The sequence below is a fragment of the Acinonyx jubatus genome, chromosome D4, assembly GCF_027475565.1.
Source record: "Acinonyx jubatus isolate Ajub_Pintada_27869175 chromosome D4, VMU_Ajub_asm_v1.0, whole genome shotgun sequence".
In the NCBI taxonomy this organism is placed as follows: domain Eukaryota; kingdom Metazoa; phylum Chordata; class Mammalia; order Carnivora; family Felidae; genus Acinonyx; species Acinonyx jubatus.
This window is the reverse complement of record NC_069391.1, coordinates 6249972-6277956: the sequence shown is the minus strand read 5'-3', so window position 1 is coordinate 6277956 and position 27985 is coordinate 6249972. Positions and strand designations below refer to the sequence as shown.

Here is a 27985-nt window from a genome sequence, read left to right as displayed (position 1 = left end):
TCCCACAGCCCACGCTGTCGTCTGTGCGTCCGCGCGGGGGGTCGGGGGGTTGCGGAGCCGGGGTGATCGGCGTCGCCGATAGCTGTGCCAGCGGGGCCTCCGCGTGGCTCTGAACCAGTGTCTGGAAGCCGCAGGAGCGGAAGAGGAAGAGGAGTCTGCCTACACGCGCCGGCCTTTCCCGGCCCCAGAGAAGCAGGGGCGGGGGCCGGGGGGTGGGGGGGCGGGTGTCGAGGCCCCGCATCCCACAGGCCGGTCCCCTCCTGGCGCTGCGCCCTGGCCACTCCGAGTAACCCCGCACCAAGCAGGGGCCGCCCTCCCTGGGCCGGGCAAGGCCGCCTCGCGGCCCCAGGGACCTTTCCCTCGGCGCACAGCCGACATTGTGCCGGCGTCACTGCATCGCGGTGGCCGGTGTCCAGCTCCCTGACGTTTAGTGACGCTCGTGTTTTATTTGCCCCACGGCTTGGGGTGGTTTTGTTGCTACTCCCTGGGGTCTGGTGGGGAGAGAAGAATTGGCGGTTTTTATGTGTTAACTTGAAACACACATGCTCGTGAGATCCCCTCACACGTGAGTGTGCAGAAGCATGTTCAGCGCCGAGAACGGTTCCTCGGCGTCACCATCACCGGTCCCCACGGACTGCTGTGGGTCCCTCCTGAGCACGCCTGCCACCTCACCCCACCCCTGAGGTAGCCCCTGGCCTCCGTGGCCGCGTGCGTCTGTGTCTAAGCAGTATCTTTAGCTTTGCTCGCATCGGAACGTCGTCTACACAGAATTCCCATGGTGCAGATTTCACGACTGGCTTTTCTTGCTTACCTTGGAGGATGAGAGTGAACCAGTTCTGTTGGTTCGGAGTTTTGGAGACACTGAGTCACTGGATTACAGGAAGGTGGGGGAGAGATTGGGAGGTACCACTGGGCCTGAAAATGCTTTACATCTTCCCTCGAAGCACCAGGCTTTGGGACGCTGGGCTGGTTCAGTCCGTTCAGCGTCCGTCTCTTGGTTTCGGCTCAGGTCATGATCTCACGGTTCGTGAGATTGTGCCCCGAGTTAGGCTCTGCGCTGACAGCGTGGAACCTGCTGTCTCCGCCTGTGGATTCTCTCTCTCTCCCTCTCTCTGCCCCTCCCCCGCTTACACACAGGCACTCTCTCCAAATAAATCTTAAAAAGAAACACCAGGTTTTAAGTGGCTCGGCCAAACTTAGGTGCTGGAATCCTGAGATAAAAGAGGAGACTGTGGATGTTCACCCCACGGACTGCGGACTGGGTGGGGACAGGAAGCACCCACCGGGCAGGGCAGCAGGGGAGGCCCCTTCCTGTCTTTCCCTCTTGCCAGCTCCCCCCCCCCCCCGGCCGGGCTGCTCCCTTAGGCTGGGACTGGGCCTCACTCCAGCAGCACCTTTTAGAGGAGCCAGAGCCATGGGAGTGTGCAGACCTGCCGTCCCATCTGCCTGTGCTTCTCACGAACCCGCATTCGCAAATACACGGGCAAGGCACGGGCCACCCAGGAAGTGTGGCTTCCCACCTTCATGCTCGTTGCAATTCGGCACAAACAAGCCTGTGGGTCTTCCCCCCCCCCCCCCCCCCCTTGAGGGAAGCCAGTGGTGTTTTGGAATGGGGCCTCCCTCTGGCTGGTTTCCGTGGAGAGGAGCGTCACTGCGGGGAAGGAGCAGGTGCGGGAGAAACGAACGCCCCCAGGGGGAGCTGTGGGAAGGGCAGTCCGAGCTGTGGACCAGTGCCTTCCAGAAAGCTGTCCCAGGGGCGTGTTAGGATGCTGTCTCCAGCCCTTCCCGGGATCTGACCCCAGTGAGCAGCCTGGTGTCTGGTGAGTGGGAGCCGGCACAGGCTGGCCTGGGGGCAGTGAGAGGGTGTGCACGCTGCCGGGGGCGCCCAACCCCCCCTCCCCCTGCACCAGGCAGGATGCTGCCCGGGATCCTTCCGGCCCCTGCTGCTTCCTTCCGGGGCCAAAGAGCTGATGAAGAGATCCCTGTGTTTTCTTCCACACCTTAAAAAATAAAAACAATGAAGGGCGCCTGGGTGGCTCCATCGGTTAAGCGTCCGACTTTGGCTCAGGTCATGATCTCGCGGTCTGTGAGTTCGAGCCCCGCGTCGGGCTCTGTGCTGAGGGCTCGGAGCCTGGAGCCTGCTTCGGATTCTGTGTCTCCCCCACCCCCTCCACCCCCCCCCCCCAATCTCTCGGCCCCTCCCCTGCTCATGCTCTGTCTCTGTCTCTCAATAATAAATGTTTTTAAAAAATGGAAAAAAAATTAGAAAATACAAACAATGAAATAGATAATAAACCAGGGCCTCGTGGCTGTAAACAGCTCCCCACACACCCAAGGGTCGCTTCACAGACTTCACACTTTAATCCCTGGTCTGAGAGGGTGCTGGCCACAGGCTTACTGCCTCGGAAAAGAGCAGCAGAGGCCAGGGAGGGAAGGGGAGGCCTCCTCCAGCGGGGGACAGGACTTCCCCGCGGCTCAGGGCACGGGGACGTGCGTCCCAGGAAGCTAGGCTGGCCTCCCTCCTTCAGCCCCGGTTCAGAGCTGGATCTCCAGGCTGTCCCGTGGGGCGGACTCCAGGGATCTCTTTTGCTTTAATAAAAGAGAGAGAGAGAGAGAGGGAGAGAGAGACCCTCGAGCCCCCCTGGCTCAGCCCACCTCCATCGTATTGCCCGTTACCGGGTCTCCCGCCAGGGGGCGTCCTTCCCCTGACGCGCTGACCCCCTCTCCCGCTAGGGGTCGCCCCCGCCTCTGCGGCCGCGCTGCCGGGCCTGGGTGCGGCCGGCGCCGGGGAGGCCGGGTGAGGCCCCCACCGGCCCGGAGAGGCCCGGCCCTGCCCCCGCAGACTCCCGGCCCCAGCGGGGCAGCCTGACCGACGGGTCCGCTGCCTCCTGAGTCAGGAGCTCCGGCTTTAAAGTCCAGTCACACCGGGGTTGGGGGAGGAGGCCAAGGCCGCAGCCGCTTGGCGCCTGCGAGGCTGCCCCTACTCACGCTCCGCGTTGCTGTTCCCTCCCTCCCGAGAATGTTCTCCGAACATGGCTCGGAGGAGCCTTAGTGCCTCAAGAGGTGTGGGCACAAACCGCTGTACCTCCCCGCGCAGAGCCTGGGGTCGGATTCTCTGCACCGGTAGGGACCCGGCCTCCCGCCGCGCACATCCTGTGCGTGCAGGCCTGGGCCTCCACCCTGCGATGTCGCACGCCATCTGCGGCCCCACAGAAGCCAAACTAGCCAGGGGGTGGGTCCGGGCACTTGCACTTGACACAGCAGAGCGTCAATGAACCAACGGCAAACTTGCCCCATTTTCCCAGCCCCCCCCCCCCCCCCCATAGGATCCCTGAAAACCTGTAGTTTCAAGTGCATGAAAAACAAACTTCCTGCTCCTAAGGAGCCTCCCCAGATCCCTGGACTGAATCAACTTGAATCTCTCATCACAATGTCCCCGACAGGCAGGTTTTCCCCCAGCGGGTGGGGGGGGGGGGTGGTCAGAGCGAGCCCGGCCCCAGTCTCCACGGCTACGAAGGCTACGTGACTCGTCTTGGGTTCACACAGTAAATCAGCGAGGTGCGGACGGGCCCAGCCGCCTCCGCCCCAGCGCAGGGGCCCTGCCTGCTTCCGTGACCCGGGTCACCCCGCCAGTACAACAAAAACAGTCCCGTGACAACGTAACAGAGGTTATACTTTTATTTAACATTTAAGAGGGTTAACGTATAGTTACAAGGTCAATATAAGCCTTCCAATGGAAGCACTTTATTTGGTTTAATTCCATCTCCAGAGACAAATGGGCAGTTCAGTTCCAGAACCTTCACAATGGCGATGGGCCGTTACAACACTTGAGATGCCTCCAAAGCTTAGAATTAGTGCCACGCGCACAAATAAACTAAAAAGTTTAAAGGTGCTCAACGTCAGGTTAAAATAGAATTTTGGATCACTCTCTAAATAAGTTTTTTTTTTGTTTTTGTTTTTTTAATGATAGAAGAAGCACAACGAGGCAGAGGCATGAGGAAGTATGAAACCAAGATTTCTGGAAAAATACTTAGCATCGATGTAACTTTTTTTTTTTTCCAGGTTCAGTAAACTTTCTCCTGTAATTACAGATGTCACCAGAAGGCATTAGGGGGCCCCTGTGCTACAGCTCATCTGGCCTGAGCCTCACAGCCTGGAAGCTTCGAGGCGAGCGCCATCAAAATCCAAAGGAAAATCCCATGACGGCTTTCCATACCTTTTTATCCTGCGAAGGAGAAATGGGGTAAATGACAAGTTCCTGTCTTTCGTTTCGTTTTTAGGTCATTGTCAGGGCAGGCTCCTTAAAACTTAGTCATTCTTACGACAACAGTATTCTAGCATCGGCAGGGAAACCACAGGCATCGGGGGTGCGGGGTGGGGAGGCCGGGAAGCAGGTCGGAAATTCCGCGTCTCTACCCTACGTGAACGCGTCCGTAAGAATAGATAGATGAGCTCCCAGTAGGACTCCCAGAGTAAAGGATACGTCTCAACTATCACATAATAGCTTATTTCCTTTGATGAGCTCGGCCTCACAGCGCAAACCCCACGCCGAACACTGAGAAGTGCTTACGATGCATTCTTTTTTGGACGCAGGTGGTACAGAAGGAAGGAAGGGGGGGGGAGGGGAAGGCGCAGGGGGTACAAGAAACGAGTATATTCTATATCGGGTTTAACAGACATGAAAAGGACAAATCACTGCAGCTTCTACCGTATCCCCTATGTTGCGAGAAATGAATCTGTTCTGACCCGGGATGGGAAAGATGCAATGCACATGCGTTACCGAGGCTCTCAAATCGATTTAAAAAACCATTAGCGTCTTCTGTGGGGTGGAGAGTGGTCAGCTTGGCCTGGTGAGATTCAGAAGTTCCTGGGGACACCTGGTCACCCGGCGGCTGGAGAAGCCGCCCGTGGAGCCCCTGGGGCCGCCCGGACTAACCGCGCACCTGTAGGTTTGCAGAGACGCAGGGGAGCCCCGCCCCCGCCCCTTCGCCCTTTGGCCGCCTGGCTTCCGGGTCACGTGCCAAGCCGGCCCTCTCGCGAGACTGAGGAGTTGGCCACGGGTGCGCCGCCACCGTGGGGACCGGAGGCCTGCCGCCAACGTAGCAGCCTCGCGACAGCCAGTGGCCACAGCCTCTCCGGCAGGTGATCGTCAAGCCAAGGGCGGAGCCTCCTTTAGGGACAGACAGAAGGACAGAGAGACAGAAGGGGGGCGGCTCATGCTCTCTCGCTGGCTCGCCTTTAAACCCGAAGCTACTTCGGTTCACTTGCTCAACCCCGGGCATTTGCTTGCTGGAAGTTTCTAGTCGACGAGCCGCTCTGAGGGAGGCGTCTGGTCAACCCCGGTTGGCTGAGAGGAGCCATCTTTGGGGCCGCTGGACACAGGCCCAAGCCCTTAGCACCTGCCCGTTTCTGTCCCTGTCCCTGTCCCTTCAGCTCCCAGAAGACACCCTGGTCTTAGATTCGTAAATGTCGAGAAAAATTGAGGAGGTTCGAGGCGACCGCCTAGTTACCGAAAGCCAAACGAGACAAGAAAGAGGCCCGATTTCCTTCTTGGGCTTCGGATGGGGTCTCGTCCACAGACACTCCCAGCCAGTGATTTCTCCCGACTGTTTCTGCACCAGAAAAGAAGGAACGCTGCGCTGCTCTAAGGCATGAGTGGCCACAGGCTACATGGCCTCACGTTGTCCCCAAGGATCCGCAAGGGGCGGGAAACTTAGCTCCAGAGGCAAACGCAGTCCAGTCTCCGTGGCCTGCAGAACACGTGAGAACATACAGAAGCCGGAGCCACGGGCAGCACAGGGTCTTTGGTGAGGAAAGCGCTAAAACCCTAAGGTGCACATCTCGGAATTCATGGAAAGACGGGAATTTTCGCCCTGCGACCAGCTAACGCCGAGGCGAGACCCTCGTTCGTAAAGCGCCAGGGTCCACAGTGCTCATTAACGAGGGAGACGACAGGGAGAAGGTGGGTGGATGCAGGCTTTTGTGCGTGGCCCCCGGGCTGGTATAGGACGTCCAGTCCAGACCTTTCCAGGCCACTGAGCATGGGCCCCAGATAAAAATGCGTGTGTGCTGAGCGTGCACGGGGGGGGGGTGCGCGCGTGCATGCGTGTGCATGCCCCCGTGGCCGCTCTCGGGCCATGACATGTTGCAAGGGCCAGTGTTTGGGGCGAGGTGAGGACCCATAACCAGAAAAGGACCACTGAATACTCAACAGACTCGGGACACGGGAACACGTCAGTGACATTCGGGCGCTCAGTCCACCTGGTGTGCACTTGGCCTTCCTCATCCAGATTTTGTTAGTCTCCCGGGCGGGGGGGGGGGGGGGGGCGACCAGTGGCAAAGTTTTCACGAAAGGCACAGTGTGAACCATGGACGGGCCAGGATGCTCCAGGTAGACTGAGGGCCGAGGCGGGAGCCCGGGGAGGGGGGAACACGTGTCTAGCTGCCTTCCGTGGCCCTGTGTGTGGTGGGGACAGGGACAGACCTGCTCCCCGCAGAGGTGGCCGGACTGGGCCACGGAAGGAGCAGGGCCACGAGGGGCATGCTGTCGAAAGAAAAGAAAAAGAAAAAGGCAAGCAGCTACGTGGCGGGGGGTGGGGGGGGGGGTGGGGGGGGGTGGGGCGGGGGAGGAATGTCACTTCAGGCTGAGATGTCCAGGGCCACGGTCCAGCCTAGCGCAGGCGCCCAGGCCTGTGGAGACAAGCAGACCGGAGGGTTTCTCCTGGGAAGGCTCCCCGAGGCCTCTAGGAATCTACAACACAAAAAGAAAGAAAAAGACCGTTTAGAGGAAGGCAGGCGGTCAGGGGGGGCCACTCTGTTTCTCAGAATGCACCACCCGGGAGGGGGGACAGCTTCAGAACAGTGGGGCTGTCACCACAGGGCACGTCTGAGATAAGGAACTTTCACGGTTTCACTTCCCACTTTCCCTGGGGAACCCGCCTTTCCTTCAAGGGTGAACAGAGGCCCGCATGGGAGACGCTGCCCCCACCCGCCCCGACCCCCTCTTTCTAAGGGGGGAAAAAAATGTGACCAGGTTCCCAGGAGGGCGCGAGGCATTTCAAGGCCCGGTTCTGGATTCTGTCCCCGGCTGACACTCTCTGTGCTTTACAAAAGTGTAAAATCTTGGCGAGAAAAGGAAAACCTGTCACTTTAATGTTGACTCAGCAATAAACAGTGAAAGTTCTTCATCTTGATGGGGGCAGAGGAGGAGAGAGAGAGGCGGATTCTGGAAGCCTGGAAGCCCTCGGGAGCACACAGGGCAAGAAACAGAGAAGGTGGCATCATTTTAAAGGGTGGGGGCAGGGAAGGGCAGAATTTTTAAAAAGCATTTGGCCGGAAAAGTTCCCCGTTACTGAAGACAAAAGAGTTAAACACCCGTATCACACAGAATAATTTTCTCGGAAAGGTGAAGAATCATTTAAAATACACAACACTGAGAAAAATACGTTTATTAGAGAGGCAGATACGAGGGTACAGCTGAAAGGTGCCAGACAGATTCTTTTCTTTTAGGGTAAGGAGAGCGAGACAATCATGTTGGCCGCATTCAAACAAAACTTACTCAGAGCCCAAGTGTCTACAATAAACTCAAGTGAGGAGGCAGCCGGCAGGGGGACCTAATCCTTCCGGCTTCCCCAGCGGTTACAAAAACAAAAAAGGTCATTAGGCAGCAGAATCACCAATAAAACAAACAGACAAAAGAGTAAAATGGTAAAACAACGAATTCAAGGCATCCTTTTAGTTCTTAGCATCCTTTTAGTTCTTAAATTGCAGTATATACAAATATAGTGGGGGAGGGGTCGGTGGGGGTGGGGAGGGGATTACGGGCATATTTAACAGAAAGCAATTAAAAAAAAAAAAAAAACCAAACCATAAAAGAAGGTAAGTCACAATCCAACAGACCCATTGGACGCTCCTCTAGTCTAAATATTTTGGCAATCATTAAATAGTCATATAGTAGATCACACACACACACACACACACACACACACACACACAAGTGCACAGGCACGAAACAGCTGCTTTGAGTTCTGGGCGTCAGGAAGCAGCAGTCCACAGGCTGGGATGGGTTTGCTGGGGGGTGAGGGGTGGGGGGGAAGGGTGTTCTTGGGGGTCCCGACCAGATTTAGAAACCAGGTGGGGAAGACAGGCCCCTACGTATACACTAGTCACCTCTAAGTGTGCCTCTAAAATAAAAGGAGAAAACTTCATGAACAAGCTGAGACTTGTCTTCTATTGTAGCAGATTAACTGGGCGAGTGGAAACCAGAGTCTACACTCTGGGCAGAAATGGGCATCCTGATTCTTTGAGAATCGTTGCGGGATTTCTTCTAACACCCGGTGCTGCGCTGACTGGCTTAAACGGAAGCTACAAAGTGTCACTGTGCTGTCCTCGGTCCTGTGGCGGCCTCTGCTAAGGGCCTGGGGTACACAGCTGCAAATCGTGATCATTCATTTACATGCCCAAACCGGCCACCAGGCCCCCCGCAAACCAACTGAGCCATCTTCTGAAATCTGTACAACCATAAGGGGGAAACAAACAAAAAAAAAGAATTCATGCCCTGTCATACTTCCCAAGGGAGGCTTCAAAAGGCTAACGTCTTGGCCATTTTAAGACTTCTTCAATGTTTAATTTGCTTCCCGCAAGCAGTTCATCGTCCGGAAATGAGTTCAGCAGCGGACAGAAAGCTTGGATTTTAGTATCTGGGGTCTCCCGTGTGCTTGGGTCCGTGCCTTCTGCTAGAATGTGCAGCAAAAGCACTCCTGTCTCCTGCCAGGTGCTGCCCCCGCCCAGGAGCTGCGGTTGCTTTTCAGATCAGCCTTATTTATTATGAAAAAAAAATTTTTTTTTGGTAAAGTCAGCTGTAAATTGACTCGAGCTTATAAAAGGAGCTCACAACGTAAAAACCAGGAGCTGGTTTCCCATTTAAAAGTAGGAAAGACATGAAATGGTTTTCGAAGCCAAATAAAAGGAAAATCTCAACCTGACCCCTTTATTCTGAGCTGGTTCTCTGGGATCTCAGGGTAGATTCTTGAAATGGGGACAAGCACTGGGCTCGGTACCCGTCTATGCATGTGATCAATTTCACTACCCATCTTGCCAATTTAAAAAATGCAAATCCCCATGTGACCCAGATTCCTTTCAAGACGGTGAAACGCTTCATTTTACTCCGGCCATGGTTAATTATACAAAACAAGCGAGCAATTCTCAAACAGTTGTCCGTAAATTCATATTTTGGGTCTTAAAGAATGCCAGGGATTAAAATAAAACAAAACACTTTTGAAAAGTGATTAGCCGGGGTCTGCGTGTAAGAGGCAGCTGGTGGCGAACCAGGTTCTATTTATGGCCCCACCTGGGGAAGCGTGAGCTGCCTACGGCCCCCGCTTGCCACAAAGTCTCCAACAGAAATGCACTGATTTTTGTTAAGTTATCTGAACAGCACCAGGGCATCTGATGGGCTCGGTCAACCGCAGAGGGAGGATGGCAAAGTCAACTGGTTAATCGTTAACCGAGCTTTTCCGGGTTTCAGTGGGTTGTCTGGGATCACGCAGCCGTGACAGGCTCATCCCAAGAAACCAATCGCGATCTTAAACGTGTTTAAGGAAAAAAGACACACTTTTTAGTACCCACATAGGAATCTCCTCACTCTTTCCTCCAGGAGGGGGAGGTTTTATTTCTGACTTCTTCCAAAGCGGACGCCTGCAAGATCGAACTGACCAACTTGCGGAGTTCAACATGTTAAGTTACAAAACGGAACGTCCTAGGGCAGTTGAACGGGACACAGATGCTACAAACAGGAGGGCTGAGGTCTTACGGCACCCCCCTGACGCGCGTGGACGTTTTAAACTCAGAAACGTCGACTAGAAGCTAGAAGGGCAACTTTGTTTTTCTGGATGCCTACAGGTAACTGCCAGAAGCAGGACTGTTTGTGGACTGCAAATGACAGCATCGTAAGGGGGCAGTTGGAAGCTTTCCACATAATATTTCATTAGCGAGTGAAACTTGATTATCGTCAAAACTAGCCAGGGAAAGCCGGGTGTGAGACGCCTACGTGCCCACCGCGCCCGGCCCAACGACAACACGCACGCGGGTGTCCTCCATCGAGACTTTGAAGGACTGCCTGTGACCGTCATAGTTGTGGAGCGAGACAACGCCAACTTTTTTTAAGTTTTGTTTTTTTTTTAAAGTTGTTATTAAATATAAGTCTTAGCACCTTTGGCATTTTTGTCCAAATAGACTTCGACGTACGAAGTGGGGACATAACCCTCTTCTTCGTTCCTCCGGATGCGGGTCCACCCGTCACCTCTGTCTTCCTCTATAACGTACAACGTTTCTCCTTCCACTACTGAAATGGTTCCTTCATTCTGCCCTGGGGAAGCAAGATCAGAGTAGTTTAGGTGTCTCGCGCCATCCTGGTGGGGCACACAGGGGAGCCTGGCCGTGAAGAAAGGACAGCCAGCAACAGAGGCACCCACCCCCTCGCCCGTTCCCCTCCAAGGCCTCCTCCCTCGCAGAAGCTTCTAGGCCCTCCCCCCAAGGCCCTTCTCCAGTTCCTCCAGGGGGGGCCCTCCCCTCCTTCCGGGGAAGCCAGGTGTCTCCCCGGGGAAGGGGAGGGGGGCTCTTGGCGCCGCTCTTCCTCTCTCTCGCGGAGAACAAAGTCCCAAGGCTTTGATGACCCCTTTTCAGACGACATCCCGACTTCTCTTTCTCCCTTTCTGGTTCTTGTCTGGAGCGAAGGTTCCACTTCTCCCTGCGATCTGTGTCCACCTCCCTGTTGCCCTGGCACCTGAACCGCCGGGCTCACGGTTATGTTATTATTACAAATAATAATACAAATCCCAAACCACGACTTCCTCCTCCTGCCTTCCCACTTCAGGGGGACCCCAGGAAGGCACCTTCGGGACCCCTCTCCGCTTTCTTCCCCCTCTTCGTTCCCCGCTTCCCATAGCCCGGAGTCTGACGGTTGGCTGACCGCGGCATCTCGGTGCCCACTCTCGAATCGCGGTCCCCAAGACCATTTGCGGGAGACAGTTGCCAAAGTCTAGCCCCCACAGCTCAAACAGCGTTCTGAGCGCAGACTGTCTGGGGCGCTGTTTACAGGGGGTGCCGTAGGGGTGGGGCCGAGGTGTGGGAAGGAGGCAACATCGGCAACATTTAACCTGGTGCTTTCTTGTCACTATCAACATTTGGTCTGTGGCAAGGGAATCTGTAAGATCCCTTCATTCCAGGGCTTCCCCAAACCAACCCGAGCTCGGATGGCTTCTTCCACAGCATCCTCGTTAGCTTTCTACAGGACATCGTGCTGGCAACGCTAGGCTAGTCTTTCTAACCCTCCGTCCCCGTTCTCTGATTGGTCCTGCACATGTGACAGTAAAGATCCTAAGGTATCAACACCCTGCTCAAATGCTTTCAATAGCTCCTCCGTTATTGCCAAGTCAAATCCAAACGCTGCTCTTACCCCCGGCCCCCCGCACAGGTACCACTTTCTCGTCTCAGATTCCCCTATTCCTAAGACCTCTAAGCTCCAGCCACACGAGCCCATGCTTTCCTTCCCTCCCTCCCTCCGATGTGCAGCAGCCTGGAGGGTTCTCTGAGTTCTCTTAAGGATGGGATCTCACCTCCCCCCCACCACAGAGTGATTGATGTCCCCCTGTCACTCTGTACCCCTCTTCTGGTAAAGGCTGCAAATGTGTGTCTGCTCTCTGATCTCCGGGGGCGGATGCCAAGCCACACCCACCCACATCCCCGCCCCACGGGGCCTTTCCAAGACAGGGGCTCCAGGAGTCCTGGAAAGACAGATGAAAAATCATCATCATCCCACACTGTCTGCTGCAAGTAAACTCCACCAAAGCTGTTCGGTTGTGCGGACCGAAGGGCAAACTATACAGCAGTCAGCCACGTGATGATGACGATGACGACGGCAACTCTGAGCAGAAGGAATCTTCTAGAAAGATCTAGAAGGCTTCAGAAGAAGGTCCGGTCACAGCAGGAAGAGGGACAGCGTGCGCAAGCGGGGAACCCCGTGGGCCCATGTCACCTTCGAACGTGTAGAGGGCTTTGCAAGTCCCAATGGCAGGCAGGGGCTCCTCATCATCAAACTCGTCGTCGAAATCCGTGGCCAGCACCTTCACCTCACTCTCCTGACTCTGCTCCTCCGTGTAACTGCCATCCGGGCTGCTCAAGAAAGCAAAGCACACAGCAACTATAGCGACCGACCCCGGTGAGGGCTCAGACTCTGCCACCGTGCGAGCAACGTGCTTGCACACACGCCCCCCCCACCCCCCACCGTCCCCCGCTCACGAACACCATCTCGGGTCACCCCGCCTGTCCATCCCCGCCCCACACGGCATCAGGGACCCAAGTCGTGGCGAAAGGGTGGCTCAGGCCTCACGGGCGCTTTGGTGTCAAGAAACCACCTTATGCTCCTTTCCAGCCTCCAGAATCGGGAAGCGAACACAAGCGAGATACTGTACCTCTCGCGGTCCTGAGCGCAGTTGTTGACCGTGGTCGGGTTCTGGGCCTCGTACATTCCGCTCTGGCGCCGGGCCTGATCGCCGCGCGCTGGCAGCCTGCCTTCCACCTCGGCCAGCCAGGCCTGCGAGCAAGAGTGACGAAAGGCCCTGGTCTGAGCTCAGCTCAGGGCCCGACCGTGGAGTCCTACGGCCCCACGCTGGGGTTGCCCGATGGTCACTGAAGCTGAGACTCCAGAAGGACTCCATGGGGGGGAGGGGTGGCGAACCGGGGGGGGGGGGGAAGGGTGGCGACGGGGGGGGGGGGTCCCTCCAGTGTATTTGCACTTGGCTGTACCACCGCTTCTAGCTCGCCTCACCTCGGAGACGTAGAAGCAAAGGCACGGAGGCAGCTGTGACAATGGGGCAGAAAGGACACGGGACCGGACCGCATCACACTCTCAGGCTTTTTGCAAACAGCCGTGTGGTTTCAGATGCATTGCTTCCAGTTCCTTCTGGTTCCAAAATTCTGTGACCTCGAAGTCACACGGGGAAACAGGAGGATCCTGCCCCACGTAAGCAGTGACTCAGTTTGAAAGCCACGCTTCCTTTTTTTGGGGGAGTATCACTCTCTTGAATAGGGAAGAAACGTACATAGAGGAAATCCAAAGTAGAAAAAATTGCCCTCGGCGGCATTTGAAACAGGGTAAGAGAGGGGCGAGAATGAAAGTGATCAGAAAAGGACATTTCTAGGCTCTAGAAACTCAAAAACAGTACCAACTGATGGATGGGCTCCAGGAAGAATTTTAAAAACGCCCTCGTTGACCCACTTCGTGGCTGCAAATCACCTATTCTGACGGGAACGATCGGTTACTAATGTATCTTTCCGTGTTTTGTAGCCTTCACGTTTGGGGGCAAAAGCAGCCTTTGAGTGCTCCTCTCTCCGTCCTTGAAACATTTATTATTTGTATTTCCCACTCACTTCTGATCTGTGTCTCCTCCCGGTTTTCACAGACATAACCCTTTAATAACGGGGCCTTTGAAAGAACAACATGTTGGAATTGATTTTTTTTTTTAAGTTTTTTTGATTCCCGGCAGTGTTGGACGATTACATTCTTCCAGTTGTTTCCATGACCAACAGAAAATGAAGCAGGATCAACTAAGGGAGGCACTTCTGGAAAAGCACTGTGGATCCCAATACGACTTTGATCGGCATCGGCTTTAGGAGACATAAGGGACCGAGGGCGTGCTGAGGGGCAGAACGCTCAGTGCACGACCATTTCCTCTTACGACAACTTGAGACCCACCCCTTGAGACCCACCCCGACACCTCTGGCTGAATCTCCAGACACTCTGTGACCACGCCCTCCCCCGCCCCTCCCTCTGTTTCTGTCTTTCTTTTTTTTTTTCAACAGAGCTTTTCAACCCCAGCTTTTTCATACCTCAAATTTCTGGGCTTCTAGCCGCAGTTTTTCTATATTTTGGCTGACTTCTGTTAATTTGTGATCCAGGCTGGCTGGGTCTCCCATCTGAGGATTCTTTAGGTAAACATCTTTCATTTTTGTGATGGCATCTCTGGAGGGGGGGGGAACCAAGAATGAGCAGAACACAGTGAAAGGTGAATGTCACGAGCTAAGTGTAGTCTCCTGACGCCCTGGGAACCGTGTGAAGGTTAAGCAGGGGAAGACTGGGTAACGTCTGGGTTGGCAGGGAGCATCGGGGCGTGCTTTCCTTCTTTAAAACTCTGTAAGAATTCCGCTACCCAGGCCTGTGTCATCCAGAGATGGTTATTAAACTCTCAGTCGCCTCTTCTGAATGCTACCTGGTGTCTCCCCATTGCCTTTAGCAGTTGAGAAACGTGAATCGATCCTGACCCCTCCCCTTGCCCCAAACGACAATAAAACCAAAGCAAACCCAGAGATTTCCTTGTGCGCATCCTTCACGCAAGCGAAAGCGACAGCTGCCATCCTGGGTCCTGTGGGGCTATCGTTTGCTCACCCCGTGGAGAAGCACAGTTAACTGCTTTGGAAATTTTCCTACACACCCCTTTCAGCTATTAAGAAACCAGACCCATCCAGTTGGTATCCATGATGGGAGAGCAGCCGAGCCTCAGAGCTGCGTACAGCGAGATTCCACCGCCTTCCTGAAATCAGGTGTCGGAGGCCCGCCCACAGCTGCCCGAGTAAGGGATCCCCATGCTTGGGTTATCTCTAGGACCACAGAGCCCTATTAATTTGAACTCTGGCTTCAAGGCACCTTCAGAGGGGGTCAAGATGTTAAAAAGTTTAGGGGCGCCTGGGTGGCTCAGTTGGTTGAGCATCCAACTCTTGATTTCGGCTCAGGCCACGATCTCGCGGTTTGTGCGTTCGAGCCCCGCGTCGGGCTCTGCGCTGACAGCCCGGAGCCTGGAGCCTGCTTCGGGTTCTGTGTCTCCCTCTCCCGCGCCCCAAAATAAATACACATTAACACATTTTTTCAAAAAGACGTTAAAAGCTTAACCCAAGTGACTCTGCGGGTGGTAGCGGGCCAAGTTCAAGGAGCTTCCGTAAAAGACACTCTACACCCATCACACGACATCAGACCAATGAACCAAACCCTATTCTGAGTCACAGGAAATAGTTTAAAATTTAAAAAAAAATTTTTTTTTTAACATTTATTTATTTTTGAGACAGAGAGAGAGCGAGCATGAACGGGGGAGGGTCAGAGAAAGAGGGAGACACAGAATCTGAAACAGGCTCCAGGCTCTGAGCTGTCCGCACAGAGCTGGACGCGGGGCTCGAACCCACGGACCGCGAGATCATGACCTGAGCCGAAGTCGGACGCTTAACCGACGGAGCCACCCAGGCGCCCCTAAATTTTTTTTTTTAATGTCTATTTATTTTTGAGAGAGACAGAGACGGAATGCGAGTGGGTTAGGGGCAGAGAGAGAGGGAGACACAGAATCCGAAGCAGGCTCCAGGCTCCGGGCTGTCAGCGCAGAGCCCGACGCGGGGCTCGAACCCACAAACCGTGAGATCATGACCTAAGCCCACAAATCCTCCCCATGCCTCTACCCAACCCCTCACATCTGAGCGCAGCCGTCCCGCGGCTCCTCTGAGGGTACCCACTGCTCGCTGAACCTGAGGCCACAGCTTCAGAACAGCCCTCCATCCACCTGCACTCCCCGCCCCCTCACTTTGTTCCACTTCCTTCTTTTCCATGGCATGTATCACTTTCCAGCACGACATAATTTATCATCATGCTTCTCGTTCATCGTCTGTCTCTTCCTACCCGATTAGAAGCTCTTTGAGGAAGCCCTGGGGGCTCCAGCTCTCATTGATTTGGTATCTCCCCGCTGGCGGGCCCATACCTGGCACACAGTAGGTGCTCAATAAATGCCGGCGAGATGAATACGGCAAACAAACTGTAGCGTCCACCTGGACGCAATTCCTCTCTTGGCTTTATGGCTACACCGCCAGCTACAGCCCGATTTCTCTGCAAATCTTCTCAAGAGACTTGACGCGATTCACTGCCTCCGATTCTCTTCCTCCTCTCTCTCCTGATCGGTCTCTCCAGAAGCTTAATTTCATTCATCTTTTCAAGGGACCAACTTTTGGATTTGCCGATCCCCTTTGCTGAGGGCGTACTTTTTTTTCCTACATAACTAATTTACATTCTTTCCTGGCTTCTATTTATCTTTGGTTCCATTTGCTGTGTTTTTTCTAACTTTTTTTTAAATAATTTTTTTAAGTTTATTTATTTATGATTGAGAGAAAGAGAGAGAGAGGGCACAAGCTGGGGAAAGGCAGAGAGAAAGAGGGAGACACAGAATCTGAAGCAGGCTCCAGGCTCTGAGCTGTCAGCGCAGAGCCCGACGTGGGGCTCGAACTCACAGACGGTGAGATTGTGACCTGAGCCGAAGTCAGACACGTAACCGACCAAGCCACCCAGGTGCCCCCTTTCTAACTTCTTGAGATGGATACTTAGCTCACTGATGTTTAGCGTTTTTTTTTTTTTTAATTTTTAATATGTATCATAAAGCTCTAAGTTTCCTTTTATGAGTATCACCTTAGTGATAGCCCAGTAGCTGATTCAGAGAATGTGCATTCAGGTTCAGTTCTGCTCCGTATATTTCCCAGTGCCTAGTATGACTTCTTTAGTCTCTGAGTTATTCAGAGCTACATTTCTGAATTTCTAAATTTTTGTTCTTGGTAACCAGCTTTATGTCAGGCTTCAGGGAGCACACCTTGAATGCGGTCTCCCCTTGGACGTTTGTAGAGATTTGCTTCGTGAAAACAGGATGTGCTCAATTTTTGGAAATGTTCTGTGGGTGCTTGAAAAGAATGCGTACCATGCAATCACTGGATAGGTGTGTCCTGGGTCAATGTGATCAATCCTGTCATTTAAATATTCTGCCCTGAATGTGTTAAATCTGTTCTGTCAGTTACGGACAGAAGAGCATTAAAAAAAAAATCTCTCCCTACAACGATGTGTTTGTGTTTCTTGTACACACTGATGTCCAAGGGTTAAGAGCAAAACCTTGTTTATGTTTTGAGGTCATCTGGTCCTACGGATTTAACTGAGCTGTTTGGTACTCGAGGTATTTATTGTTATAAAGTTGATCCTCCTTGAGCTGAATAGTTAGAGGGTTTTTTGGCCCGAAAGTCAGTCTTCCTTCGGTTGGCACTGGCCAATCAGTGGATGACAGATCTTTTTCCATTCTTTTATTTTCAACCTTTCTGTACCTTGCGTGTTAGGGGTGCCCTGGAGCCTGCTTCGGATTCTGTGTCCCCCTCTCTCTCTGTCCCTCCTCCACTTGTGCTCTGTCTCTCAAAAATAAATAAAAATATAAAAAAAAAAAAAAAGAAAGAAAGAAAGAAAAAGAAAAGGGGCACCTGGGTGGCTCAGTCAGTTAAGCATCTGGCCTCGGCTCAGGTCATGATCTCACGGTCTATGAGTTCGAGCCCCGCGTTGGGCTCTGTGCTGACAGCTCAGAGCCTGGAGCCTGTTTCGGATTCTGTGTCTCTCTCTCTCTCTGCCCCCTCCCCTGCTAGAGCTTTGTCTCTCTCTCAAATAAATAAACATTAAAAAAATTTTTTAAATGAAATCTACCATCAACTTTGTGCTTCTGACTAATCCTGCCTTCTTCTACACACAAATGTCAGCGGCATGACATAGGGTTTGTTCATCACTTTATCCTCAGTGCCTACGATATCTCCTTGTACACAGTACATGCTCACTAAACAGTCATTTAGTGAAGGTTTAAATGTGATTTGCCTAATTACCAGCAAGGCTGCTGGAAGGGTTAAAAGGTTAACCAGGTTCCCTGGCCATGACCCAAGTGGCAGAGGAAATTTTCTACGTAATTATTGGACAGCGTCCGGTGTCATCTCAGATACTTGAGTCCTAACTTCCTACTCTCGGACAGAACACAACTGCTCACATATTAAACAGCATGAGGTTTAACTGGCTTATATACACCGATGACCCTTTCTGTATTTGGTCCCACGTGTAATAAAAAGTACAGGGACAAAGTTTTCATTTCAGGAGGTGTATTTCTAATATAAAACAGCAGCGAAGGTAATTATATGTGCTGCTACATTTTATATGGCGTAACAGGATTTATAAAACCCACCCATTTTTCAGGAGCTGCTTTACCAGAGGCAAAAAATTAAATAAATAAACAGCTACTTTTCTTTTGCATGTACTTTAACTGTACTGACCTACCAATTGTTTGATTTATGCATAACCAAATTTTATTTTTAAAAACGATTTTTTTTAGTGTTTATTTATTTTTGAGAGAGAGACAGAGAGAGAGAGAGACACAGAGCACAAGCAGGGGGAGAGAGGGAGGCACAGAATCCAAAGCAGGCTCCCGGCTGCAAGCCGTCAGCGCAGAGCCCGACGCAGGGCTTGAACTCACGAACCGTGAGATCATGACCTGGGCCGAAGTCGGACGCTCAACCGACTGAGCCACCCAGGCGCCCCTGCATAACCCGATTTTAATCCCAGCTTCCATATCATTCAAATTACACAGAGTCACTTTTTGGCTACATGCAGAGCACAAAATCTCAAGTTATCTTTTAGAAAATCTCAACTTCAAATCTCAGATGGATCAGTGACTCACCTAACTCACTCAGGGAGAATTTTAGAAGGTGGGAGACGATTAACAAAGTGGTTTTTCAATCGGGATTAGTAGCAAGTATCCCCTACGTGATATAAAAGATGTATAGGTTATAAACGTGGGAAGCACAAGGGAAGACAGATATCAAATCTCTTCCATTTTTTTTTTTTTTTTTTTTTTTTGTGGGTACGATTCTAGGAACTTGCAAAACAGCTCTGAAAACTGGGAACGCCGGAAGGGGAGGCAGAAGCTGGTCAAGAGTCAGCAACCGTCACCCCCCTGACGGCTGGCGGTGTGTAGGGCATACTGTGATTTATTTTCTAGACACTGTCAATATGTTCCGTAACAAGATACAGAGACGCGAGAACCTCTGGGAAGGCTGACTGTCATTCAACCTCAGGGAGAAAAACAAGCTCGTTTTGGACCCAAAGCTAGGACATGGGGCAAGGGGGAGGGGCTAGAGTCACGCCATGTTTCTCTTCCTCATTTGTACACGAGACTTGGCTCTGGGGCACGTGGGTGGCTCAGTGGGTTAAGCATCTAATTCTTGATCTCGGCTCCGGTCACCCTCTCAGTTTGTGAGACAGAGCCCCGTGTCAGGCTCTGCGAGGACAGTGCGGAGCCTGCTTGGGATTCTTCCTCTCTCCCTCTGTCCCTTCTCCCCCTCCTCTCTCCCTCTCAAAATAAATAAACTTTAAAAAAAAACAAAACAAAAAAACAACCCTCAGCTATACAGTCACGATTTAAAAAAAGAAGAAGGTGGGGGGGGATGGGTGAAGCAGATTAAAAGCACACGGATCATGATGAACACTGCGTAAAATATGAACTGTCGAATCACCACATTGTCCACCTGAAGCTAATACGACACCGCACGTTAACTCTACTGGAATTAAAAATAAACACCTAGAAAGAAATACAAAATTTAAGGGTCGCCTGGCTGGCTCGGCCGGGAGAGCGTGCGACTCTTGATCTCAGGGTTGTTGAGTTCAAGCGCCACGTTGGGGGTAGACATTACTTCAAAAGAAGTAAAAAAAATTTTTTTTAAATGCAGAAATATAGAAAAAAAAAACCTTATGTATTTTGTTGCCCAAACTCAGAATAAAACCTATTTGTGAAAAGAATTCTCCTGATCGGTACTGAAGTCCTCCAGGAGGCTCTCCGCGACAAAACACGGGGCCGAAATAATCACTTATGTTGAACCCGTTTTAGGATTTCCTGTCTTTCCAAACTGAACCTGAATTCCTCTTTTTCTCTTTCTTTCTTTCTTTCTTTCTTTCTTTCTTTCTTTCTTTCTTTCTTTCTTTCTCGTTTTCTTCCTTCCTTCCTTTCCTCTTTCTTTCTTCCTTCTTTCCTTTTTCATTTTTCCTCCTTCCTCCCTTCATCCTTCCTTTCTTTTCCTTTTCTATCTTCCTTCCTTCCTCCTTCCTTCCTTTTTCTTTTTTATTTTTCCTCCTTCCTTCCTTTTTCTTCCTTCCTTCCTTCCTCTTTCTTTCTCTCTTCCTTCCTTTTTTCTTCCTTCCTCCTTCCTTCTTTTTCCTTTCTTCCTTCCTTTCTCTCTTCCTTCCTCCTTCCTTCTTTTCCTTTCTTCCTTCCTTCCTTTTTCTTTCTTTCTTCCTTCCTCCCTTTCTTTCTTTCTCTCTCTCTTTCTTTCGACTTTGTTTAAAGTCATCTCTACACCCAACGTGGGGGCTCGAACTCACGACCCCGAGACCGAGCGTTCGCGAGCTCCCCCCGACTGAGCCGGCCAGGCGCCCCCAAACCTGAATTTCTCAGTAAGTCACACTGCTGCACTCTACCTTTGGTCCATCTCCTTTTGAATTTCTTTATTTAATTCATCGACTTTCTGCTGCAGCTTTTTCCTTCTCTGCTCAGGCGGGAGGTTGCTGAAATCCTCTGGCGCGGCGCCCTGCAGATGCAAACATGCGTGAGCCAGCAGCAGGGCTGAAAAACAGACACCGAGCGAAGCCTGCAGGAAAGATGCCCCCAGACCCCGGGGGCTGCAGAGGTCCGCGTGTGTTTTCATGAAATCGGTGAAGCCCTTTCCCACGACACCCAGCTGAGTCGCAGAATCAGTGCATGCAAACCGCCAAGGAAAGTCCCACAGACCGGTTCCCGCTCCAGGTCTGCCGGCCCAGCCGCCTTCCGCCAAAGGCAGAGAGCGAGGCGGCAGAAGGAGGGAGGCGGAGAAGTACCTCTGACCCCCGCGAGAATCCACGAGAAACCCAATTTGCGACAGATTCTCCACTTGACCGTCAGGGTCGGTGGCATCGCTGAAGTCTGAAGGAAGTTTGGAGTTTCTGCTTCCTTCGTAAAACACAGGGACAAGCGCCCCTGTCACCCATGTCCCGTCAAAGGCACTGCTTTCCTCCCTGATCTTTCTTCCCATTTCTGCACACAGGCGGAGGCCAAAAGTTTCCATCCCCAGCAAGTGACAGATGGGACATCTGGCTCCTCAGAGACCGTGGGTGAAAAGGACATTAAAACATATATCCTCCCACCTCCCCACCCCCCACCCCCCACTGGACCCTTCCCTCTGAAAGTCTGGTCATGCCTTTTGACATCTAGAGGGTGACCGCAGAAAAGTCCGCGGAGAGCTCGTGCCCCGATCTCCACACCGGCTTCCCAGCGTGCAAATAAATCCATGCCAGCTGTTTCCAATCTGGCAGGAGGAGCAGATTTTGACATCTTGATCCCCCTTCAGGAACAATTCCTATCTTTCCTCGGTGCCTGCGATCTGAGCAGAAAATATCAACAGCGAGCTTCCAGACAGATGCTTACGCGTTAGAAGCTGCGGCTAGGCTGTTGGTCCCCGAGTGCTTTGACTTCAACGAGGCTGTGACCACAAAGATAGAGAAATGTATTCCACAACCAGGGAGAAGCCAAGGAATTGAAAAAGAGATTCCGCGCCCCCCCCCCCCCCCCGCCTTGCTTTCGAGCCAATTAAACAAAGACCAGACTGGCTCGGGAGGGGGTGGAAAAGAGGGGACCCGGATAACGGAATTCCGCAATCAAGCTGAATTTGCCAAGCAGCTAATACGGTGCTTTGTGACCAAGGCTCCTTGGCTGCCTGTGACAGGATGCCAGGTTGCTGGGCTGGAAGCGTGTGATTCAGCAGGGTTTACCCGAAGGCCACGCACAGACCTCTCAGCTGATGCTCTCACACTTGTGCGCGTGTGTGTGTGCGTGTAAGAGAGAGAAGATTGGAGTGAAACCAGAACAGAAGTGGCTATTTCCCTGACGGCAAACCGAGCCAGTCCAATCGCCTCGAGAGGGAAGATGAACCAGAAAGAAATCAGACTTGTTTTTTCTTTCCCACGTGCTACTACCGTGTCGGTAACACTTGAAACCCTCAATTGTGTGCTTTTTCACTTGGCTGAATTCAGTCGCCGGGCCTGCGAGCACGAGACTCTGTCCTCGTGCTGGGTTGACTCAAAACAGATCAGCATGCTTTCTGGAATGGAGGGGCTTTTTGTTCTGTGTTGCTTTTCGGTGCTGCAACCAGTCACGGCCGCCAGGAAACCTAGCGAGCGGTCGATGTCGATTCACAGATCTTCACTAAGCCTGACTGTGTGCTGGGAGTCCCGAAGAATTTTTTTTCTCCAAAGGATGGAAAAGGTCTCATGTCTGCGCTGGTCAGTGCGGTAGCCGCACAGAGCTGCTGCACATCTGAACCGCGGCTAGTGCAACCGTGGGACTGCTTTTAAGTTTTCGTTTCATTTTCCTGAACTGAAATCTGAAGAGCCACGTGTGAAGTGTGGCTACCGTACGGGGCGGCACAGGTCTAGATGGAGAACAGGTGTAAGATTTGCGTCTGGTGTATCCACAGCTGCAAAGGGATCTTCAGTAAAATGGACAGTACTTAGGACTTACGAACAGATGCCCTCAACAACAAAAAAGTTAATTTTAATCATTTACGAAAACTAAAAACGGTTAAATGATGAAGGAATGAATTAGGGCCCTTTTGATATTCCATGTTTCTGTATTGCTGTTTAGAAACTAATCTCGGGGCACCTGGGTGGTTCAGTCAGTTAAGTGCCCCGACTTTGGCTCGGGTTATGATCTCACAGTTCGTGGGTTCGAGCCCTGCATCGGGCTCTGTGCTGATGGCTCAGAGCCTGGAGCCTGCTTCGGATCCTCTGTCCCCCCCCCCCTCTGCCCCTCCCCTGCTTGCACGCTCTCTCTCTCTCTCTCAAAAAATAAATAAAAATATTAAAAAATAGAACGTAATCTCATGCACTATGCCTCAAACAAACCTCATGTCGCCCTTGGAGATGCAGGTCGTAACTTCTACATCCAAAGGAGCGTATGGTGTCTGGAAGTGCCTTAAAAGGCCATTGTGTCCAATTAGCTTTTTAATTCCATGAAGGAATTTATATTTCTAGCTTCGGGTCAGAACAGACTTTCTGAGGTCTTTGGAATGGCCTGGTTTACAAAGAGACTGGCCACACCAGGTGGCACTGGTGTTTCAGGAGGGGGGGCGTCAAAGCACGTATGGTTATTTTAAGTGGCTGTGGCTCTAGGAGGAACTGGTTTTACCCATTTCTGGAATCAAACACTTGCTCCGGAGCATTTCCCCACAAACAGCCCAAGCACGAGCTGCTTCCTGGGATTTTACGCTTGTTTCCACCCCAGGCGTCTCTGGGCAACACTCCACTTCTTTATTAGCGTCTACGTAACAATATAAAGCAACAATTCAATACCGGGTGGGTAAAATGATTTCTATCTCAGACAGAAAGACCGCCTAATATTATTAGTGATATTATCCTTTGTTGCCAGCACCTCAGCAGAAGAAGAAACACAGAAAGGGCAAGGAAGGAACCCCAGTATCTGAGAGACGCCTACTTAATTGATCTAATTTCTCCCCAATTGTTGCTGTCGTCGAACGCAGTTCATTGAAACATTTAGAATGTTTTCCTTCTTGTAGACACTTTAATTAGGGACTCGTCTTGGATTTTGAGTTTAAGAAATGTTCAATTTAATAAAATATTCATTTCCTTCCTTCCTTCCTTCCTTCCTTCCTTCCTTCCTTCCTTCCTTCCCTCTTCTGGTTTTGGCGTTAGGGTAATGCTGGCCCCAGAGAATGAGTTAGGAAGTATTTCCTCTGCTTCGATCTTCTGAAAGAAATTACAGAGAACTGATAGAATTTCTTCCCGAAATATTTGGTAGAATTCGCCAGTGAGTCCATTTGGGCTTAATTCTTGATAAATGAATGCTAGGATCAAATAAATGTGTGTGTGCGCACATGCGTGTGTTTAAGTACGCTCCACGCCCAACGTGGAGCTTGAACTCATGACTCTGAGATCAAGAGTCACATGCTCTATGGACTGAGCCAGCCAGGCACCCCTAAAATATTCATTTTCTTTAGGGTTGAGTTGGTTGCCAAACACTGAGTCAGGTGGAAAAAATTCTGTATATGCGCACATATACATATACATGCATGCGTACAAATGTGTACATCAGGATAACCAGAAACTCTTATCCTGCATTATCAACAGAATTGCATAAAGTGCTGACTTCATCCCTGGTTGAATTGTTGCAATTTATCATGGTCCATAATTTTAGGAAATTCTCAGCTGTGCCGTTGAGACTACTATGTAAGTTACACGTAACTGAAGTACAGTTAAGGGTTATAGAGTTAAGAGTTTCTTTTAAGAAATTTAATAATGATTAGTCCGTTTACTAGGGCTATATGCAAGTAGGTAGGAACAACACAGAACACTAAGTACATTATTTTAGAAAGGCTTAGGAGGCTCCTTCCGGTGTCTGTAAAGTCACCTTGTGATTTCTTAAATCAGCTATGCACAAGGCACCCACGTATTTATGTAGCAACTTTAAAGATTCCGTGGCTTGCGATTCTCGCAGGCTGCCTCGGACCTGAGTTTGAGACCAGCACCATCCCTGCACGTGTCCTTCAGGCTCCCCACATCTTCCATCTGCTTCTGGGGTCCCCAGGGAGGAGCACCCTCCAGCTGCGAAATTTACCTTGACTCCAAATGATCCCATGAGCCACCCCCCCGATATTGAGTATTTCTATTTATGCTCGCACTTAAATAAAGCTTATGAATACCTGCCATCCTCTTAAGGCCCCAATAAGAAAGAAAACCAAATCAGGAGTTAAGCGTTAATTTTCTTAGCAACTTGAAAAGATTAAGATCGCCCCTATTAGATTTTGGACCTTTGTTTTGCAAAGGTCTGATGAAAAAACACCAGCAAAAGCACACGCAAAGGAAACACACACCAAAAAAAAAAAAAAAAAAAAAGCTGATTAGATTCAGGACATGCATAGAATAATTGTGCTTACCAGCTTGAGAGAAAGCTTCATGTAAAAATTGAAGAGGTAACGGGAAAAAAAGAGAGAGAGACAACACATCAGAAGAAGAGGAACTCGACCAGTTCCACCGTATTAACATAGCACATAAATTCACCTGTCACTTGTGCAAATGGCTTGCAGCGGATCTGTGCAAACGTTCACAAGAGGGGCTGGCCCCTGCCAAAAACCTTCTTTTAGCTGCCACGTTGCCAGAGCAAAGAATAAAGATAGAAAAGGAGAGTTTCTGTTCACAGTTCTGTATCGGTCACATCAGCCTGGAGATGAGCTAAATTACGTTTGCAGTGGGTAACACATGCGGATAGTAAAAGCCAAGAATAATCAGGTAGGCTTTTGTTCACCAAATTTCACATGGAATGTTTTACTCACAGCAGGGGTCTGGAGAGCAAGGACTTCCATAAGGTACAAGTAATCTATCCTAAGGAACTCTAATCACTGGCATTTCTTAAAGGCACCCACTCTCGAGTGGGTGAACGGGGGACCAGGGACGGGAAGTTGCTTGAGGAAACCACCCACAGGAGCCAGAAAGCCTCTCTGCACCAGGCTGGAGGCAGGACGTTGTTCTCTCCCACCTGAGCACCGCTCACCACCTCCTGCCCCGTGGAAGGTGTATTCAGAGGCTCTCCATCCACTCTGAGCCCTACCCCCGGGGGTTACATAGCACTTGGGGAATTAACAGCAGCAGCTGCTCTGAAGGTTACCTTTAGGTAACCTTCTCAACTACCGAGGGACACTTACTCCTTGCTGTGGATTTCCTGGGAATTATCAGGACACAGCAGGTGCAATTCTGCTGGGCCTGCAGATTAGCAAAGGTATAGTGATTCCTCGACACAAAACAGATGACGAGGCATCTCCGAATTAGCAAACGAAACATTTGGTTCTTCGTTAACGGGGGGGACATGCTCTATGGCTATAAAGCAGTGTTTTGAGAGCGCAGTGCCTTTTTGCTTAGCTGTCGTCAATCCTAAAAGTTCCGGCAGCTGTAGTAGGATCAAAAATATGTTGGGGACAAAGCAGCGAAGAAAGGGCCCTTTGATTTTAAGTGGCGAGTGGGGAGGGTGTTAAAATTCCTTAGCCAGATTTAAAAAATCTTATTCTTAAGATTAACTCAAAATGGACGCTTCTTTTTAAATAGGCAGGAAGCTTTTAAAGACATTGCCCTTATGGGGGAAAAAGAAAGACTTTGAAGGAAAGAAGTGGTCGGACAAAACTTTTGGGAGAACACGGTACACACAGGCACACTCGCGACTGTCTCGTGCGCCCCTCCTGTGAGCTTTAGCACAGATCAGTTTGTCATGACTTGGGTTCTTTACAGACAACACCGGGTGCACAGCAGAAAACTTTGCGAATATCTTCCCTAGAAAGCACACTACCACCTACAGATGTCTCCTCACACGTTATCGTCTTCAATGCTGCTAATTCAAAGAACCGGCATTTGAACTTCATACATTACCTGCTCTCTATTCGGCTACTTCGGTCACTTATATATGTATGCAAGTTATGTATTCTTCCTTAAGCATCCCGAAAGAAGAATTCTAACATCAAACCTCATGGCACGGGAATATCACCACTTCATAATGAAAACGAATCATGAGGACTGGAAACAAATCCGAGCACCAATAGGAAAATACCGAGTTTTCAAGACAAAATTCGATTTTCCGAAGTGGACAGTGATGGGTAATCTACATAAAGCACCAGCACGGTGCCACGTATTCTTGTAACGATTATTATAAACTGGTTTTCGGTCGTGAGTTGTAAGCCAGCCAGTTAGATCATTTAACATTAGAAACCAAATCATTTAAGAGAATCGTTTTCAAAGACGGCATTAAGTGCGCGCTGCGAGACACCCGGGGAACTAAGAAGCTGTCAGTTTCAGGCAACAAGTATGGAGCCTTGGAAGCCACACGTGTCAATAACACATGAGGGAACACAGAGCCAGCGGGTCCATGTGTTATTCTGCAGCCGCAGGTACTAACCTCAAGTACGAAGAAAGGGGACGGTGAAAATAAATACACGAGTAAATGTGTTTAAGGTCCATGGAAAGTCACGGTACTACTCTATGACCTTGCTCGTTGCTTCAGTGGTCGTTCTGGCTCTCCAAGCTTTACGGCATAACCCCCTTACGGATCCACCTGTTTCAGACCGGATCGTGAGCCCTCTTGCTACGCAACTGCCGTCCGTTAAGAGTGTCCTTCTCCTGGGACCACGCTCTGTGGCTGCGCTTATGGGTGAGACTCTGCCGTAAAGGCATATACCCAGGGACATCGTCTCAGACGGCCGAGCTCAGCTCACTGGCATTTTTAGGCAGTTTGGTGGTTATTGGGAAGTTGGGTTCTCTTCCCCCCTCCCGCCCCAAGCTTTCCAGATGAAGGAGCTTGGGATTGCATTTATACTGAGAATTAGGCTTTTTCTGTGTCCAGGTCCGCCAGTGGAGAATTTCATTGCTGGGTCCCCAGTCTTGGTGCTGTCATAGGGGTTAGTGCCTGTGCTGTGACTGTATGACCTGGCCGACACATGGAAACTTACAACATAGTCCCTAGCTTCAAAAGCATACGTGGGCTTCCCTATCGTCCTCTTCATGAGTTCTTTGTGAAAACAGAAAGACTGAGTCTGCCAATAATCAGCAAGAGAACAAGATAAAATAAATAAAAAATTACAGTAACCATAAAACCGCAACATCTGACAAACGGTCGGTTGGTAAGGACTTTCCAAATCTTTTCATCCACTTTGATGGGATTTTTCCATGCAACGAGCTCTCAAACGTGGGGGAAAACATGTCCATGTTTTAGATTTAGAAGGCCCTTGCCCAGCCCAGGAAAAGAAATCTTAATTTAAGGCAATAAAATTACATCTGTAAATGGCAAACCGAGACCATACTTTCTAGTTTCATTTTTCTTACGGAAAGATGAAAACATGGCTAATCATGCTCAGGTGACCTGCTGTAGAAATGTTCAGTGAAACAGAATTTTCTTGCAGATGCCAACGGCTTACAACACCCTTCCCTGGTAGGGTTGCTTTACATCCAATTTGTTAAAAAATAATAAATTAAAAAAAATAAAATGAAATTTGTCTCCCCAAACTTCAGATTGCTTTTTATTTTTGAACTTCC

The 27985-nt window shown here is 50.8% G+C and overlaps 1 protein-coding gene across 1 annotated transcript in view; it reads right to left on the bottom strand.

Annotated features, from left to right (window-relative positions):
- Nucleotides 1-3663: 3663 nt before the first annotated feature.
- Nucleotides 3664-27985, bottom strand: part of FNBP1 (formin binding protein 1) — a 140831-nt gene continuing 116509 nt past the window's right edge. The window contains exons 11-17 of the mRNA XM_053205445.1: nt 24850-24864; nt 20345-20454; nt 13888-14020; nt 12471-12592; nt 12035-12174; nt 10211-10366; nt 3664-6751 (exon numbers count right to left, since the gene is read on the bottom strand). Of these exons, the coding sequence (XP_053061420.1) occupies nt 6744-6751; nt 10211-10366; nt 12035-12174; nt 12471-12592; nt 13888-14020; nt 20345-20454; nt 24850-24864 (684 nt within the window). The 3' untranslated portion in view covers nt 3664-6743. The remainder of the gene's footprint in view (nt 6752-10210; nt 10367-12034; nt 12175-12470; nt 12593-13887; nt 14021-20344; nt 20455-24849; nt 24865-27985) is intronic.